Genomic DNA, 18,082 nt, shown 5'->3' on the forward strand with positions numbered 1-18,082 from the left:
GCACTATTATTTTCAGGAGGAGTCTTAGTTGGCACTGGGAAGTGATGTGGAATTAGTCTGGGATATACAGTATTAATAATACTGGGGTTGTGTGGATTTCTCTCAATACAGTTGTACACAATTTATTTATTTTTTTACTTTTCAGTTTTAGTCCTTTTTGAAACATGTTGTGACCAGTCTGACACCCCTTGGGAAAGGATGGGCCCTAGATCCCATCAGGAGGATGTAATGGAGCCTGCTATTGGCTTTGATGTAGCCCTTCATGGCCCATTTTGAACATATGGCGCCAGAACAGAGAGAGAGAGAGACAGTGGGAGAAACCGCTTTAAATTGGAGAGGCTGTCACCATAAACCTCAAAGCAAAAGCTGAGGGAGTTAGGATCACATTCCCACTACTTCGTTCCATCCTCAGCGTGGGCAGGACTGACAGACCTGGACAAAGTTCATGCTCCATGCTGTCGATAAACTCATCAGCCACCAGCTCCGAAAACAACTTCATTCTCTGAACTCTCTTGTCGTCATCACAGGCAATCGAGCTCAGGGTCTCGTCTTCCTCCTTCTTGTTGAACATGTCACCAATCCCAATGGCATGGACAGTGACCCCCTTGCTGCAGAGAGCCGGTAAGTTGGACTCACTATCCCGGGGATCGTGGCGCCCGTCAGTAATCACCACAGCAAACACCCGGGCTTTGTCTCTCCGGCTCTCCTTGATGAGGGTGTTGTAGGCGAACTGAAGCGCAGAGGGGGTCCACGTGCCCCCGGCAATCCACTCCAGCTTCTTCACTGCCTCTTTGAAACTGGAGAGGGAGTCAATGCGGTCATCGTTCAGCTGGATGGCTTCAAATGTCCCTTCGTGGCTGTACTGCACCACCCCAACACGGGCCCCTGGCAGAGAAAGAAACCATCAGTTCCACCTCCCTGAACCAAGAGAGACCTCATTTCCCCTTAAGGCAGACATCACATTGCCCTGCAGCCAGAGAGCCTTCTGAAAACCAAAGGCTCTGTATATTGGGTTAGTGGTTTAAAATCCTTTTCATTTAGGGGAACGGTTAGGAAAAAGCTGCCCAGATGTAGTACAGACTTATGTAAGGAATACAGGTGTCTGTTCTCTTCTGCCATGTCTCAAACACTTATAGAGAGTGTGGCAATCAAAGCAGTTCTAATCAAAGGCATTTCTACGCACACACAAGCTTTCCTGAGACAAATGCAGAACTTGCAGGACACAAAGTCAAAGCTGGATGTCCACAAGTCCTTTCGCTAGGGTCCTCCAAGGGTCAGGTGGCCCAGTAAGGATGGCTGCCCATGCTATTGTTTGCACTGCAATTTGGAACAGGTAAGAAACAAGAAGAGCCTCTCCTGTGTGTCTGATCTTCTCCACAAAAGAGTTAAGTCCCAGCTTAGACCTTCTGACGCACCTAGAACCATGGATTTCTCTCATTTGTGCTGCTGTTTGGAGAAGGAAAGAAACAGCAGAGAGATTCCTGCCACGATGCTCTTCTCCACTCTTTGCACATGCCTCTTTCCCCAGGCTTCTGCACTGGCCACATGGCCCAGTGAGGGAAGGAAGGGAGCCAGGAGTTGGTGGCAAGCACAGTTAGATGGCACACACAACACATGCTCAACATGATCAAGGCAAATGGAACACTTCTAGAGACCAAGAGACATTTTACTTCCCAATATTGGGTTAGGCATATCATCATCACATCTAATGTTCAGCAATAAAATCAGATTCTCAGCCATACCACTAACCTGTCTCAGATTTTGGATCCTTGGCTATGGAACCAAGTCTGCTCACCACGTTTATGACAAAGTTCTTCTCCAGGGTGAAATTGGTGTAGCCAATACTTTCTGAGCTGTCTATAACAAAGACTAAGTCCAAGGGGCCACACCGCTTCTCACAGTCTATGGAAAGCAGAGACAGAGCAGTCAGAAGCTTTGCATCCAAACACCATAAAACCACCCGACCACAGCACCAACCTAGAGGACCCTGGAACAGATGGCATGCTGTGTTATAAAGCCACGTATCTGAGGGACAACAAGCAGGCTATTAACAGTCCTTCCTTGTGTTTCCCAGTGACTGCAGTGTTCTTTCCTAGAGACAGGCAGGGCAAGGTACGGCTATTTCCAGCTCTTGCCTCCAGGATCAGCAGTGAATACAGAGGAACAGTACCAAAGGGGTTGCTCCCAGCCTGGTTTCTGTATCTGGGCAGCACTGGAAGCCAGGAGTCTTGGCCTGGGAAAATGCAGTGGTGCCATCGCAGCTGAAAGGTCTACATACGAAGCACCTGTTCTTCAAGCCTTCTTGTAAGTGCAACCCCATGTAACCCAAATTTATACTTTGATTAACACTGTGGTTTAGAAGTTTAAATTAATTAATTAATTAAAAAATTAAAAAAATAATTAATTAATTTTATAATGAATGATTTTAGAGTGTTGTTTGTGTTGTACTTTTGTATTGTTTTATTGTTGTTAGCCGCCCTGAGCCCAGCTTCAGCTGGGGAGGGCGGGATATAAATAAAATTTATTATTATTATTATTATTATTATTATTATTATTATTAAATGAGGAATGGGCATTTTTACATATTCACAAGATGGTGGGCCTGAGTCCGAAGGATGTATGTTCTACCATACCACATCTAAGATTCTATGATAAAGCACCACTTTTAAATCATGGAGTGTACAAGGCATGCTTGAGGCATCACATCCCAAACCCAAAGCATGGTGCAACACTAACTCTCTCGCTCTGTACAAATTCCCCTCTTTCTCAACTTCTGGAGACAGTATTTCCTTTTCTTATATGTGATTAAACATTTCTTGGGAGTACCAAAGGCACAGTAAGATGTCTCTGTCAAACTCATGAAACCTATTTAGTCTCTGACCAAGCAAGGCTCCCACAGAAGGGCAGAGGGAAATCACTGCATGACTATGATCTTTGTTTGGGAATTAAATGCATCCTCCTGGGAGAGGCATCCTACTCTAAAGCAAGATTATGCAAACTAATTATTCTTATAAGTCCACAAGGAGAAGACTCTGAACCAACCACAACAGCCACAGGTCTCTCTGATGTATGCCATCACATCACAGTCCTATCAAGAAAAAGAAAGAAAGAAAATAAGTAAAGAGGTGCTCTGAATGCAAGGTCCTAAATTGTTTGACGGCATGGCAAGATTTGGTAGGAAATCAGTCAGTGCAGTTTGAGTGATGATTCTGCTAGTTTTCATTCACAGCTTGTCATTGTGAAAACTTGACTGAATAATACACAAGCTTTCCTCCCTTTACTGTGCACAAGAGGACATCACTGCAGATTTCATCGGGAATATCTTCCACATAGTGGGAAGCAACCATTTGAATGTTCTTGCTATATTCCACGGCAAACTGGAACTGACACTAGATAGGTATCCCGCTTCCAGGTGGAAGAATAAATATAGGTTTTTCTCTCTCCACTTACAGTCAGGCCAGGATCTCCAGCAGGGCCAGGGCCACCCTATAAAAAACGGAGAAGAAGACTTCAGGGGTGTTTCATCTTATGCACATTCAGCTATGCTCCATCCGTGCTACTGGGCTTGACTTGGCCACAGGAGCAGGGAAAGGATAATTTACAGGGCACACCAATTCCTGCAGCTGGAGACCAAGTTCCTTCTTCCCTCACAGAGGCCTCAGAACCAATTGCCTGGTGAGGAAGACGAGCAGCAGCCACAGGGGTGAAATAATGTCATCATCATCACTACTGTTTTAAATAGGCTACCTACAGACCATTTTTACCATTTTAATCATTTGTTGGCTGTCCATGACTTCTAGTGTTATGAGAGAGGGATTGGCCCCCTCTTCCCTTTCTCTATGGCATGCTGGATTTTATAAACTTCGGTCATGCCTCCTCTTGCTTGCATTTTCTCTCAAACTAAAGAGGCCCCAAAGCTGCCACCTTTCTTCCTAGGGGAGTTGCTTCACCCCCTGGATCACTTTGCTTTCCCTTTTCTGAAACTTTTCCAACTCCACAATATCCCTTTTGAGGTGAGCTGACCACTGAATTCAGATTCAGAATGCTCATCAAGGATAAAGGTAAAGGGACCCCTGACCATCAGGTCCAGTCGTGACCGACTCTGGGGTTGTGGCGCTCATCTCGCTTTACTGGCTGAGGGAGCCGGCGTACAGCTTCCGGGTCATGTGGCCAGCATGACTAAGCCGCTTCTGGCGAACCAGAGCAGCGCACGGAAATGCCGTTTACCTTCCCGTCGGAGTGGTACCTATTTATCTACTTGCACTTTTGACGTGCTTTCGAACTGCTAGGTTGGCAGTACTCATCAAGGATAATACATTTTTTAAAAAAATCAAAATTCTGAATTCAAGACATATCTGTTTTCTCTTCCTTATAACAGAAAGCTGTATTCAGCAGGCTCAGGTTGTTCATTTCATTTTTTGTGTGTCTGGTGGCTGCTAATGTTGTGCAATATACAACTGCCCAGGGTCCTGTGACCCAGCTCCAGAATATCAAAGGAAGGAGCTGGCAAGATCTAGGACCCAAGGCAACACTCAGGTGCAGTACCTCAGGGCCTCCTTCGCCTGTAGGTCCTCTGGGTCCAGGCTCCCCGGGTGGGCCAGGATCAGCCTAGAAAAGAGAGGGAAAGAAATGCATGCAAGTTTAGCAACATGAATGGGAAAAAAGTATTTCAATTAACATGAATTCAGTGTCCTAGAGACCAGGAGAACCTCTACTTGCTTACCCATCCTATCTACCCATTAAAAGGTAAAGGTAAAGGTACCCCTGCCCATACGGGCCAGTCTTGACAGACTCTAGGGTTGTGCGCCCATCTCACTTAAGAGGCCGGGGGCCAGCGCTGTCCGGAGACACTTCTGGGTCACGTGGCCAGCGTGACAAAGCTGCATCTGGCGAGCCAGAGCCGCACACGGAAACGCCGTTTACCTTCCCGCTAGTAAGCGGTCCCTATTTATCTACTTGCACCCGGGGGTGCTTTTGAACTGCTAGGTTGGCAGGCGCTGGGACCGAGCAACGGGAGCACACCCCGCCGCGGGGATTCGAACCGCCGACCTTTTGATCGGCAAGCCCTAGGCGCTGAGGCTTTTACCCACAGCGCCACCCCGCGTCCCTCCGCCACCCGCGTCCCTCATCTACCCATTATAATGTCTCAAATATTTCTTTTTTACCAATAATTTCTACAGCACACAAAGTGTTTACTTATTCTTAGTACTTTTATACTTATTGACAGTTGTGAAAAATATATATTTCCTTCCTCTCTGCTATGAGAAGCAAAACTTCTCTCAAACCAGTTTCAACCCAGCTTGAGTATTGCCTGTCTCCAGCCTATCACATGATATTTTTTAATAAACACCAGCAACCTGAAAAGCAGGTGAAAATTACCAGATACACAGACTGAGAAACCTAAAACCCTTCTTCCTCTCCATAGAGGACAAACCCAGGGGCTAGCTAGATATGGCAGGGGCCTCCACATTTGTTTAGCCATGTGATTGAGAGAATTTATGCAGCACCAGGGATCACCAGTATGGGATTGCACACATTCATCTACAGACATCAGTGTAAACAGATCTGGGAAACATAGCACTATCCGCATTCCCAGACACATGAACGTTCAGAAGAACATGTGAGGCTCAAACTGTGTAGAGATGGATGTGCCTTTTGTGCACTGAGCAGAAAGGTCTGTGGGGGGGTTCATGCTGTATGCAGCAGAACATGGCGAGAATTTTCCGGGCCACTAGTAATCAGGTTCTGGATCAAAGGGAGAATTTAAACTGCATTCAGCTCAGCACGATTAGAATCTCCAAGGAGACTTTTGTGGGCAGGGGCTGATCATGCGCCCCTATGCAGTTTGTGCATTCTTCTGAACAACTGAAGGGGGCTATGTTCACTGGCATTTAAAGATGTCTACACAGAAAATTTAAGGACTACCTACAGAAATATTGTAAAATTAAGGAATGCTGAATGGTGTTGGATTGAAATTGAGTGGTTTCTAGCTGTAATGATATAAAGGAACATGGATGGGGAAAAAGGGGTTTGGATAGAAAATATATTATAAGCTGTAATGCTTTAAGTTAAGGATTTGCTGAACAAATAATCTTAAATGGAATACAAGAAGGGGAGGTATGAGGAGGTCAGAGAAATTTGTTATAGAAAAGTATGCTTTATGAACTATATGTGTTTTTTTCTTTTAATCTCTTTGTTTGTTTTTTTGTTTGTATAAAAAATTGGAAAATTTAATAAATATCTTTTAAAAAATAAAATAAATAAAGATGTCTACACAGGACCAGCTGTTTAGAAGTGTGGCGTCCTACATTCAGCTGGTGGTTTTAGAGAATAATTTAAAATTTATCAGGGAGCTCAAAGTTTACGAAGGACAGATATTATCCCATTGTCTCCTAGACTTATCACCCCAAACCCTGACAAGTGAAAGGCAACACAAATTGAAATTTAGCTCCAATATCTTTTGTGTCCAGCAAATCCACATTGTGAATCAAACTAACTAACAGTTTATGTTCCACACATTTGTTAGTAATAGGAGTGTAGAAGAGTAGTGTACTTACAGGTTCACCTCGTTCTCCTTTGCTTCCTGGGGGGCCTTTTAGTCCAAAGTCACCTCTTGCACCCTGTTCCAAAAAAATGTTAGAAGAATAAAGATTTTTCTTTTCTCTACTGCCCCCCTTTTCAACCCCCCCATTTATCTTTTATTATTCATTTATTTTTTTATATAATTTTTATTAATTTTCCAATAAAAACAAATTTATAACATCATTAAACATCAAAAACTCATCACACATCTTTTTTTCCCTTTTAGACTTCCATCAACATGTCTGATAATTTTCCGTAATTATCACAAATCTTCACATTTCTTAATTTATATTGCACTATATATATCTTATCTTACCATGTTGTTTAAACAATATTTCTACCAAATCTTCTTACAGCGCTTATTGAAAACTTACAAACGTTATATCATTATCACAAATATTTTTAATATATTCTGTAAATTTATTCCAGTCCTCAGTGAATCTTTTATTATTCATTTAAGGGCACGTCTATTATTCCTTTAAAGCAGTTCTCTGTGCTGATGCCTGAAGGCTTAGAGCTAAGCTGGAAGTATAGAGGAAAAGTACCTGAGCGCAGAATGCATTTTTTCACAGACAAAATAGCAGTAAGCCTGGCTGTATAGAAAAAATAATCTACGTCAACACTAGTTAAGCCTTGTACTGTATACAGTCGTACTTTGGTTGTCGAACGCCCTGGAACTCGTACGTTTTGACTCCCAAACGCCGCAAACCCGGAAGTGACTGTTCCGGTTTGCGAATGTTCTTTTGGATCCCAAACGTCCGACAGGGCTTCCACAGTTTCTGATTGGCTGCAGTAGCTTCCTGCAACTAAGCAGAAGCCGTGATTTGGTTTTCTAAAGTTTTGGAAGTCGAACAGACTTCTGGAACAGAATCCATTCTTCTTCCAAGGTACAACTGTACTTCATAATGGCACCAGGAGTCACAGCACTGAGCCACTTGAGAATGATTTAATTGGACAGAGCACGATTGTGTGGTTTTCTGGCTCACTTGTGCTTTGGTGTTCCACCGATATGAAAAGCAAGCCACACAACAGCAGGATCACTAGCTTTGTTGGCAGAATAAGGTGGCAAATGTGATCATACTATACCTCTGGTCCTGGAAGCCCCTTCTCACCTTTCTCACCCTGGAAACAGAGAAGAACCAGTCAGCTTTCAGTTTCATGGGCTTATCCAGACATAGCAAGGATGGACAAATTCTAAAGTAAATGAAAGTTGTGGCCAACTAGGCATCTAGAGTTGCTGAGCACAGGAATTTCCCAGTGGGTCCAACAGAAAACAGGGGCTCTTAGAACATCTGATTAGCAGCCTCTTGAAGTGACCTCAGTTGATTCTGGACTGGGCAGAAATGGAAGACTTGTTCCTCCACACGGTCTATCCTTCTCCTGAGAGAGTGAGGTGTGGAGCGCCCTCACTAAGGGCAAGGCATATTTTCTTAACTTATTTTATTTCACAAAATTTATGTACTGCTTACTCTACAGCAGGGTTTCCCAAATTTGGGTCTCCAGCTCTTTTTGGACTACAACTCCCATCATCCCTAGCTAGCAGGACCAGTGGTCAGGGATGATGGGATTTGTAGTCCAAAAAGAGCTGGAGACCCAAGTTTGGGAAACCCTGCTCTACAGAAAACCTCTAGGTGGTTTACATGTCATAATCTAGAATATGCATTAAAAAGCACCAATAAAAGGAAATCAGGACTGATTTGCTCCCAGATTTCTTAGACGTGTCAAGGGGTTCAAAATGAAAAATGAAACTGTAGTGATCTCTTGCAAAGATGTCTTTTTCAATATTTTGCTGTACATTGGCATAATCTAATGGACTCAGAAAAATACCCTCTTCCTATTGTATGCTTTAAATAATGTGTAATATAACTAGAGCAGAACTAGGTTTCAATTCAGATTTCACCATTTTCCTTTCTTTCTTTCTTTTTTATTTTTAATAGATTCCTATTTCTAGAGGACACTTAAAACAGCAAACTGATTCTGGAGTAGCTTTCACCATAATGATGATGTACATCAAACACATAAGGAAAATAATATTTACTTTTAATAATTTAATTATTAGTTATTTGCTCATTTGTCCATATCAAACACCTTATTTTCCCCAATCCTAAAAGCTTAAAAACAGTTTAAAATAACAACATCAAGCCCCATTCATATCTCTGGAATGATATTAAAAATGAAATCCTATTTAATAGCATTCAGTAAGTCTAGAAAATGACAGCATTAAACTCACGGCTCCAAATGGCTTGTTGCCAGAGCCGAGTGGCCTACTCCGAAGGAGGCTGGAGACGAAGAATTTCTATAGCAATTTGTGAAGCCTCCTTTCCAACTGAGGCATTTCAATGTGTGAATACTTTACATGAACAAAACATACCGCAGCTCCTCTTGGACCGGGATAGTTAAAGCCAGGTCTTCCTCTGTCACCCTAGAACATTGTTTTTAAAAGAGAGAATGATTCTTCAAAGATTCTATATTTGCAGAAATGGCCACATCTCCCTTCCTTTGGAGTACAGTATGTTAGGTCTTGGGGTTAAAAGGTCCGGCAAGCAGATGCGCATTGAGATGCACACTGAGCCACAGCAGAACTCAAGTTCCTAATTTAGTCAGCAAGAATTCCCCAACAATAATGGCAACAAGTCTTTTAATACATTGAATTACAGATAAAAAAAATCTGGAGCTTGGACTGCTTAAGGAGAAAGAGACTTTCTGCAACTAGAAAATTACCAGCATTAAAAGAGGCCAGTGATGAGGCCTGTGGGATCAGACCAACATTACAATATCAAATGTAAACACAATCCTGTTGATCAAGGTTACACCTATGGCTTACCTTTGGACCTGGCACCCCGGGGTCGCCCCTGACACCAGAATCACCAGGATCCCCTCGTGAGCCCTGCAAAAGAGTGTTGCATAAAGCACGGTGTTATGTACTGAAGTTCTCACCCTGGGCCAGCAGGGGGATACTGTAGATAGTTATGGAAATAAGGGATCGAAAGTGTCATTCAGTGATTGGATAGTTTTAGAAAGTTGCTACAGTTACGTTGTACTGGAGCTCTATATAAGCAGGCTGACTGAACCCTTCAGTTCAGTTCTGTCCTGGCCTGTGAATAAACAAGAGCTGTTTGAAGAATCGCTGTGTCATCTAATATGTTCACCCACAACTTAACACATATGGTGATTTGGGGAGGGGTGCTGCTGTTGATCTGTACGAGGGGCAGAGATGCTACTACAGTTGTGATTTTCAACACAATGACAGGAGGGAAGTCTCAGAGGAAACCCTTTTTGCTCACACACAAATGGGGGACAATGTTTCTGATATTAAATCCTGATTGACATGGAATTAATCTGTGACCTCAGAAAAGCTGAGACAAAATATTCCTAAAGCCTCCGCAGACTGGATTTTTTTGCAGGTATGTCATTGATGCTATAATAGTCCATCAATGGAAGATTTATACTAGATTGTCTGCACTCCATTCCACTTTATCAGTTGTTCTGTGAAGCTTCCCAGTGATTTTGCTTTATTGTCATTTGGCAGGGAACTCCTGCACTATGGAGCACAAGGAAAGCAGGACAAAAAATAAGGTAGAACATTTGTGATACAAGGAGTTACGGGATCTCGGCGGGAGGTTATGGGACATGCACTGATCGGAAATGATGAAGGCTCAAACAGTACTGAAAGTAAGATTGTGTATCACCTCCCCAATACTGCCATGAGCACAAATCGTCATGAATGCACAACGAAAAGGATGTCTGCTGGGGGCGGATGGCAGACGGGGCTTCTCTTGCCAGCTGCATGGAGAGCAAGCCAATGCCCACAGGTGGAAGAGGCGTGTGAATGAAACTTACAGGCTTTCCTGGTTCTCCCGCACCACCTTGACTACCTCGTTGGCCAGGCAATCCTCGCTCTCCCTGTGAAACAGAAATGAGAGGGAGAGTCAGACCTTGCATGAAGTAAACATTTCAGACTGTTCAAGGGAAGAAATATCTAATTAGTTAGCAGTTGGCAGCTGAGATGTGGCAACTCTTTCCCTCCCCCACTGTTTTCTTGCTTCTGTCCTCAGGAGTGGAGCAGAGGGTGTGTCGTCCCCCCCCCTAAGATGTGCTCAACACTCAACATCATTTTGAGCCCCATTTTGCCGGATTCAAACTTGGCACTCCAATCTCATCAGTGTGAACATACACTGGTGGTGAAATCCTTGATGGACAAGTATCTTCAAATCTGCTTTCAAATAAACTGCTTGGGGAGCCCCTGCTGCCTCCTGTGAATGGAGGGGAAATGTTCTGCCATTTTGTCATTCTTTCATACCTTGCCTCCCTTGTTTCCAACTTCTCCTGGTAGCCCTCTCTGGCCCTCAGAACCAGGGTCTCCCTGTGAAAGAAGAAACAAGGCGTTAGAGAGCCAATCTGTTCAGTCCAAGTTCAGCAAGTTCCTAAACCTTCTCTGGTGACAAGAAGTCTCACAGAAGCTGCAGCCATAGCTATAGCTATGACCACCAGCTCCTTGCTGCTTGAGGTCATGGTGCTTTTAGGCCGAATCTGTTACGGAAGGAGTGCTACTTATGCGTACAAGTTTGTTTGCATCATCCACACCACCAATGATTTCCTCAGAATGCCAGCCTGGAGTTTTTCTTCATTTAATCTGGATTTACCCACAGAAAATCAGATAGCCTGCCATGGACCTGCAAGCCAATGCTCATTAGCATTTTTTCTTTGGATGGGTGGTTTGTCACCTGCGTGCTGTTTCAGTGAGTGGCCATGTGCTCCTCCTAGGAGGGCGACCAGTGGAGTGTCTCTCCATGCAGCCGCTGGGAGAGATCATCAGGAGGTTTGGGCTGGGTGTTCATCAGTATGCGGATGATACCCAGCTCTACCTCTCTTTTAAATCAGAACCAGTGAGGGCGGTGAAGGTCCTGTGTGAGTGTCTGGAGGCGGTTGGAGGATGGATGGCGGCTAACAGATTGAGGTTGAATCCTGACAAGACAGAAGTACTGTTCTTGGGGGACAGGAGGCGGGCAGGTGTGGAGGATGCCCTGGTCCTGAATGGGGTAACTGTGCCCCTGAAGGACCAGGTGCGCAGCCTGGGAGTCATTTTGGACTCACAGCTGTCCATGGAGGCACAGGTCAAATCTGTGTCCAGGGCAGCTGTTTACCAGCTCCATCTGGTACGTAGGCTGAGACCCTATCTGCCTGCGGACTGTCTCGCCAGAGTGGTGCATGCTCTGGTTATCTCCCGCTTGGACTACTGCAATGCACTCTACGTGGGGCTACCTTTGAAGGTGACTCGGAAACTACAACTAATCCAGAATGCGGCAGCTAGACTGGTGACTGGGGGCGGCCGCCGAGACCATATAACACCGGTCTTGAAAGACCTACATTGGCTCCCAGTACGTTTCCGAGCACAATTCAAAGTGTTGGTGCTGACCTTTAAAGCCCTAAACGGCCTCGGTCCAGTATACCTGAAGGAGCGTCTCCACCCCCATCATTCTGCCCGGACGCTGAGGTCCAGCGCCGAGGGCCTTCTGGTGGTTCCCTCATTGCGAGAAGCAAAGCTGCAGGGAACCAGGCAGAGGGCCTTCTCGGTAGTGGCGCCTGCCCTGTGGAACGCCCTTCCAGCAGATGTCAAAGCGATAAACAACTACCTGACATTCAGAAGACATCTTAAGGCAGCCCTGTTCAGGGAAGTTTTTAACGTGTGATATTTTACTGTATTTTTGGTTTTTATGGAAGCCGCCCAGAGTGGCTGGGGAGGCCCAGCCAGATGGGCGGGGTATAAATAATAAATTATTATTATTATTATTATTATTATTATTATTATTATTATCTCTCTCCATCTTAAGAAAGCAGATCTGAACTTCAGTAATCCATTTCAGAGGAGCTGCTCTCTCAAGACCTTGCAAGAGAGTGCATGTGGGGGATAACTTCTTGGAGGCTAATCGCATAGCAAATACAGTAGGGTTTAGTCAGTCTTGTGCAAGAGCTTGGTTTTAAAAATTAAGCAACAACAACCTTAAATTGCAGGGGGTTGGACTAGATGGCCCTTGGGGTCCCTTACAACTCCACAATTCTATGATTCTATGAAAAACAACAAATGTGCTTTTGTCGTTTTGCAGGCTTATTTTACAATCATTATGACTAGAATCAAAATTGATAAAGAATCTCTCTCTCTCTCTCTCTCTCTCTCTCTCTCTCTCTCTCTCTCTCTCTCTCCACTCCCACCCCCAGTTAATTAGGGGTGGATTTCCTTCCATTACTTTGGAAACCTGATGAACTTACTCTCCCGCCTGGGGGTCCAGCAGCTCCAGGTCCCCCCTTGGTTCCAGGATCACCACGACGACCCTGGGGGGAAAAAAGAAACATTGAAAGCAAACAAAACAAAATGATCTTGAGCAAATGCTCTTCAAGCACACCCCTTGTGCCTTATTTGAGCTGAAAGAACCAGGCGTGTCTGAAAGATGGCTCCAACCTCTGTCGAAAGAGGGGCCCACTTCTCCCATTGCTATGACACCCCCTTTCATGCAATGCTCTTGCCAGAGACGGGGCAGCGTCCGTAGCATTCAGACCCCACCTTGCACCCTTGATGTCATTAGGGATGCAAAAAGGCTCCTGAAATGGGCCCAGAGAAATTGAACTATTTTTCGAGTCACCTGGCAAAATAGTTCACTTCTTCAAGCTAATTGCAAATCAAGTCCGGGGGGCTACTCCTAGCGTGATCAGGTGGGGAAATGCTGTGTAACTTCTCCTCTGTTACTTTTCTAGCTTAAAATAGTCCTTTCATCCACAGGGTGTGCTATGGGGACTCAGTATCTTTCTTCCCATACATAGGTGGAAAATAGGCTTAGAGAGGAGGACTTTGAGCTGTAAAAGGACCAAGTAGGAGAGTAACCTTTATTGGCTTCCCCTCTCTCCTTCTGCTTCCACATATCTAGGTTAAAAGAGTAGAGCAAACTTGAAGGTCATAATTCTGTGCAACATGTGGATTGACACTTATTGCAAGAAAGATAAAGAGTGGGAGAAAGTAAAAGCAAAAAACAATGCTTTCAATATTGTGAATGTAATCCCATTAAGTGGGGTGTGGGTTTGTGGGAAAGGGAGACATAAATTCCTATACTAGCTTTGTGTCTGGTCCAGCCAAAGTTAAGCTCTTTCTAAAGCACAATCATTTCAATGAGAGAAATTTCAGGTTAAATTTAACTCTCCAACTGAAACCAAAGCATCTTAAAAGTGCTTTATGTGGGCTGGATCATGTCCTCTGTTAAAAGCACAATCAAATTAAATGTCAGCGCATATCCAACTTCCTATTGGATGGCATTTGGTTGCTTGCATACTGGAATGCACAGATCTGGCATGAATCTCAATCGCTGATTGTCAACAAATCCAGTTTTAATATTGCTCTGGAAGAAGGAGTAAGAACCAATGTCACTGAAATCTGTGTCTTGGTGATGCATTTAGGAGTGTAGTCAAGCAGTAGTAGCCTAGAATACTTGACTGTATGGAAATCTTGCTATTGCGATAGATGATAAATAGATAGATGATAGACAGACAGACAGACAGACAGACAGACAGACAGACAGACAGATGAAGTAAGTGGGGTTAGAATCTTACAGGTTCTCCTTTGGGTCCAATAGTTCCAGGGCCACCTTTGGCTCCCTTTGTCCCAGGAGTGCCAGGAGATCCATTGGTGCCTTGTGGTCCCTTTGAAAAATAAAAGGAAACAGCATTAGAACACCTTTGGGGAGAAGGGAAGGGCAAGGAAGGGCACAGCCTATGTATAATGGGGCACAGACAGTACAAAGAGTCACATATTATGCTGGATGGTGAGATCCATCTTAATCTTAGGCCCAGTTTTGGCACAGAAACTGCTCTGGTCGCACTGTACGATGATGACCTCTGTCAGCAGTGGATGTGCTGGGCCGCTTCTTGCATTGCTGTTACCACTCTGAAAGAGTGGGTGCACAGCTTGGGGGACCTCCTGGATCCTTTGTTGTCACTTGAGGCTCAGGTGGCCTCAGTGGCCCGGAGTGCCTTCCATCAGCTTCAGCTGGTGGTCTAGCTACCCTCTAGCTGGACAAGGATAGCCTGACTACTGCTGCCTAGGCTCTGATAACCTCAAGGTTAGATTACTGCAATGCGTTATACGTAGGGCTGCCTATGAAGATGCTTTGGAAACCTCAACTGGTGCAGAATTTGGACATGAGTCTGCTCACTAGGACAAGACAGTTTGAGCATCTTACACTGATCCTGGCCAAACTGCATTGACTGCCAACTAGTTTCCAGGCCCAATTCAAAGTGCTCTCTCCTCTCCCCATATAATCTGACCTGGACTCTGTGATCATCCTCTGAGGACCTTCCTCGTGTGCCACAAGAGACCCGGAGGGTGGCAACATGAGGATGGGCCTTTTTCTGCCATGGCTCCCCATCTGTGGAATGCTCTCCCCAGGAAACTTAGTCTGATGCCTTCATTATACATTTTAGGTGCCAAGCAAAAGCGTTCCTCTTCTTCCAGGCCTTGTGCTGATTAACATTTGATGCCCTTTTAAATGTGTTCATGTGTGTGTGTATGGGGGAGAACTAGCCAAGTTCAGCTTATTCAACGCCTAGCATATTGCAGTAGCTATAAATGGAACAGAATCAGATCACTGCATGGAGGGTTTAATGCAATGCTGCCAATTTTCTCATTTCTTGTTCTGACAATTATGATAACAACAGGGTAACTTCTGACTGTGGTCCAGAACTTCAAAGGGATCTAGCAGTATTATAACATGCAGTGGTGGACCTACGTTTTGGTCCCTTCACAACCAGCAATGAGGTCTGGGTAACCCCTGTTATCTTCTTCAACGGGATCACCACTGGTGGGTTTTTCCACAACAGATCACAACACCTTTACAAGATCTGTGCTACTGACTCTCAAACTTTGGGATTTTTGAAATACATACAACAAAAAAGCAACCATTTTAAGTCATGTGACTCAAACTGAGTCTACTAGCAATGTGGACTAAAATTGCTTCTGGGGAACCTCCAGGAGTTTAAGCTTCAGTAGTTTCATAGTAGATCTGCCCTTGAGAGCATATCTAAAATTTGAGGGGTACATACCGGATTTCCTTTCTCTCCAACCAACCCAGGCGGTCCACTGCGACCAGGACGGCCAGGATCACCCTGATACAGAAGGAGTAAGCAGAAACAGAAGTAGTAAGAAATGGTCACACCAGCTCTACATCCATGTAGATCAAAACTGAATTGTATGTGCAGCAGTATAAGCAGTCTGAAATTTCCCCCAAACCATTTTTTGGGGAATTCTGGTGTGAAATAGATGGCAACTACTTTATATTCAGTGTTTGGTATTTGACAATTGACATTAAATAGCGGATATTTTACACAGCTCCATTCTTATGGGTTCAAGAATTATGCATATATGTTAGAAACACACCAAACAGCCACAATAAATATCTGGGCAATTTTTAATAAAGCCTTCCAATCCATTTGTAGAACTTTAAATGCTGTTATGCTGATCTGCCCACAACACCATCTACTTCTGAGTCATTTTCTTCTGAGGGCCAAACCACACCTTTATGCTGTGTGTGTGGTTTTTGTTTCATTTTGACATTTTAGATGGGGGGGGGTAGGAGTTGAATCAGGAACACCATGGTGCTGTTTTCAGGGGCGTAGGAAGACTAACCAGCACCCGGTGTGGGGTGTCGAGGGGCAGGGCAAACCACCTGGTGCCACCACACATGCGCCACCAGGAGGTTTGCCGATGGCGCCACTCTAGCACCGTATGGACAGTGTCGAGATCCTCCACTTGCGGCTGCAGCAGAGGGATCCTCCACACGTGGCTGCAGTGGCACAATGGAGGCAGCTCGCGTTGTTGCACCCGGGAGTGGCGGGGCGAGCCCCCCGCGGGGTACCTTCTTGTCACCCTCCCTCAGAGATGGCACCCAATGCGGGCCGCCCCCCCTTCCTCTGTCACTGGCTGTTTTGAACTATACTTTCACCCAGCAGCATTTTCTTAATGACTCCTCTGCTTTTTTTGTTTTGCCTTGAGGGAGAAAACATAGGTACTTTTGTACCTGTATGTTTCCCCCTACAGAGTTTCTGTTTTTGTATGTAAAACATTGTGTGTGTTTGTGCGTGCACACGCACACACACACACAAAAACACTGCCTGAATGCCCCGGTGCCTGCTCTAGTCCTCAGTGACACCTAGAGACTGGCAGTAATGATAGAATTTTGTAACAGAACAGGCTTTTCAATTCAAAATCAGAATTGGAAGTCAAATGCATGAATTTCAACCAGTTATTAGAACATTTGCATTCTGCACAGAAATGCCAAAACGCTTTGTAATAGCACTATTATTATTTTTTTACAAAAGGTGTGTCCGTTCCAAAAAGCCAGGATTCAATAAAAAAAGACGAGGTCCATCGGATTAGGCCGAAGCTCATCTGCCTAGTCCAGCTCTTGGCTAAAGAGCTGTTGCAGGGAAGACCTCCTCTGCTATGTGCTTGCCGTGACTGGCGCCCCTGAATACAGAAGCTTTACACGACTATAATGGCTGGTAGCCACTGACAAACCTCTTTCCCAGAGGGGTGGGGTTTTTCAAATCCCCCTTTAGAGCCACCTAAGACCGTGGTCGTCACCACATCTTGTGGGAGCAAGATCCACGGGTTATGTGAAATAGTGCCTTTTTCAAACTGGCTGACCCAGAGTTGTACTGTTTAAAGAGGGAGGGGGGAAAACCTGCTTTACCTATCACCAATGTCTAAGTCTTTATCATGTCTCCCCAACCACAGCCTCAAGGTCACCTTCCCCCAAAACTAAAGAAACCCAGACACAAGCTTTTCCTTGCAGGAAGGCGCTCCTAACCAACCCTTCCGCCCAACATTATGACTGCCCCTTTCTGCCCCCTTCCCATGTCCTTTTGTGATGGGGTGGCCAAATATTCATAGCACAGCACGATTGCCCTGGCTGCATATTGGGTGCACTTTTGGACCCTGCGGCACAAGGGGCTGCCTGTCTTCCAACATCTTCAGCTTATTCTCAGTGAGTATGTGTCACTGCTGCCTTCAGTGACTTTGAGGAAGGGTACTGTTATGTACTGAGTTGAATAGGATCCAAAAGGCAGCAGTCTGATTGGTCCTAGAACTATAGGATTCAGAATGCAGCAGTCTGATTGGTCCTAGAACAATAGGATTCAGAATGCAGCAGTCTGATTGGTCCACGGAACCACCCAATCCACCTCCAGGTGGAAGTGAATCTGCAACCTGATTGGCCTACAGGAGAATCCCGGAATTAGCCAATCACGTGGGGCCCATTGTGTAAATAATGTATATAAAGCAGACATTCTGGGGGAACTTGGATTCCTCCTCACCACTATGAGCTGAATAAAGAGCATGAAACCCACTCTTGAGTATATTTCAGGTACAGACCTTGATCCCTTGGTCCCCAGGCAACCCTTGTTCTCCAGCACCTCCAGGATAACCATCAGGGCCCTAGGAAGAAAGGCAAAGGTGAGC

General features: G+C 44.8%; 1 protein-coding gene across 2 annotated transcripts in view; it reads right to left on the reverse strand.

Moving 5' to 3' along the window:
- The window catches only part of COL6A2 (collagen type VI alpha 2 chain), a 42,823-nt gene that overhangs the window by 9,933 nt on the left and 14,808 nt on the right, over positions 1 to 18,082 (reverse strand). For both annotated transcript variants that reach the window (XM_053362524.1, XM_053362534.1), the window contains exons 12-26: positions 17,996 to 18,058; positions 15,667 to 15,729; positions 14,179 to 14,268; positions 12,850 to 12,912; positions 10,883 to 10,945; positions 10,423 to 10,485; positions 9,407 to 9,469; positions 8,954 to 9,004; positions 7,669 to 7,704; positions 6,558 to 6,620; positions 4,546 to 4,608; positions 3,451 to 3,486; positions 3,043 to 3,088; positions 1,750 to 1,902; positions 433 to 885 (exon numbers count right to left, since the gene is read on the reverse strand). In XM_053362524.1, coding sequence (XP_053218499.1) covers positions 433 to 885; positions 1,750 to 1,902; positions 3,043 to 3,088; positions 3,451 to 3,486; positions 4,546 to 4,608; positions 6,558 to 6,620; positions 7,669 to 7,704; positions 8,954 to 9,004; positions 9,407 to 9,469; positions 10,423 to 10,485; positions 10,883 to 10,945; positions 12,850 to 12,912; positions 14,179 to 14,268; positions 15,667 to 15,729; positions 17,996 to 18,058 — 1,369 coding nt within the window. The remainder of the gene's footprint in view (positions 1 to 432; positions 886 to 1,749; positions 1,903 to 3,042; positions 3,089 to 3,450; positions 3,487 to 4,545; positions 4,609 to 6,557; positions 6,621 to 7,668; positions 7,705 to 8,953; positions 9,005 to 9,406; positions 9,470 to 10,422; positions 10,486 to 10,882; positions 10,946 to 12,849; positions 12,913 to 14,178; positions 14,269 to 15,666; positions 15,730 to 17,995; positions 18,059 to 18,082) is intronic.

Source organism: Podarcis raffonei, chromosome 1 (genome assembly GCF_027172205.1).
Source record: "Podarcis raffonei isolate rPodRaf1 chromosome 1, rPodRaf1.pri, whole genome shotgun sequence".
In the NCBI taxonomy this organism is placed as follows: Eukaryota; Metazoa; Chordata; class Lepidosauria; order Squamata; family Lacertidae; genus Podarcis; species Podarcis raffonei.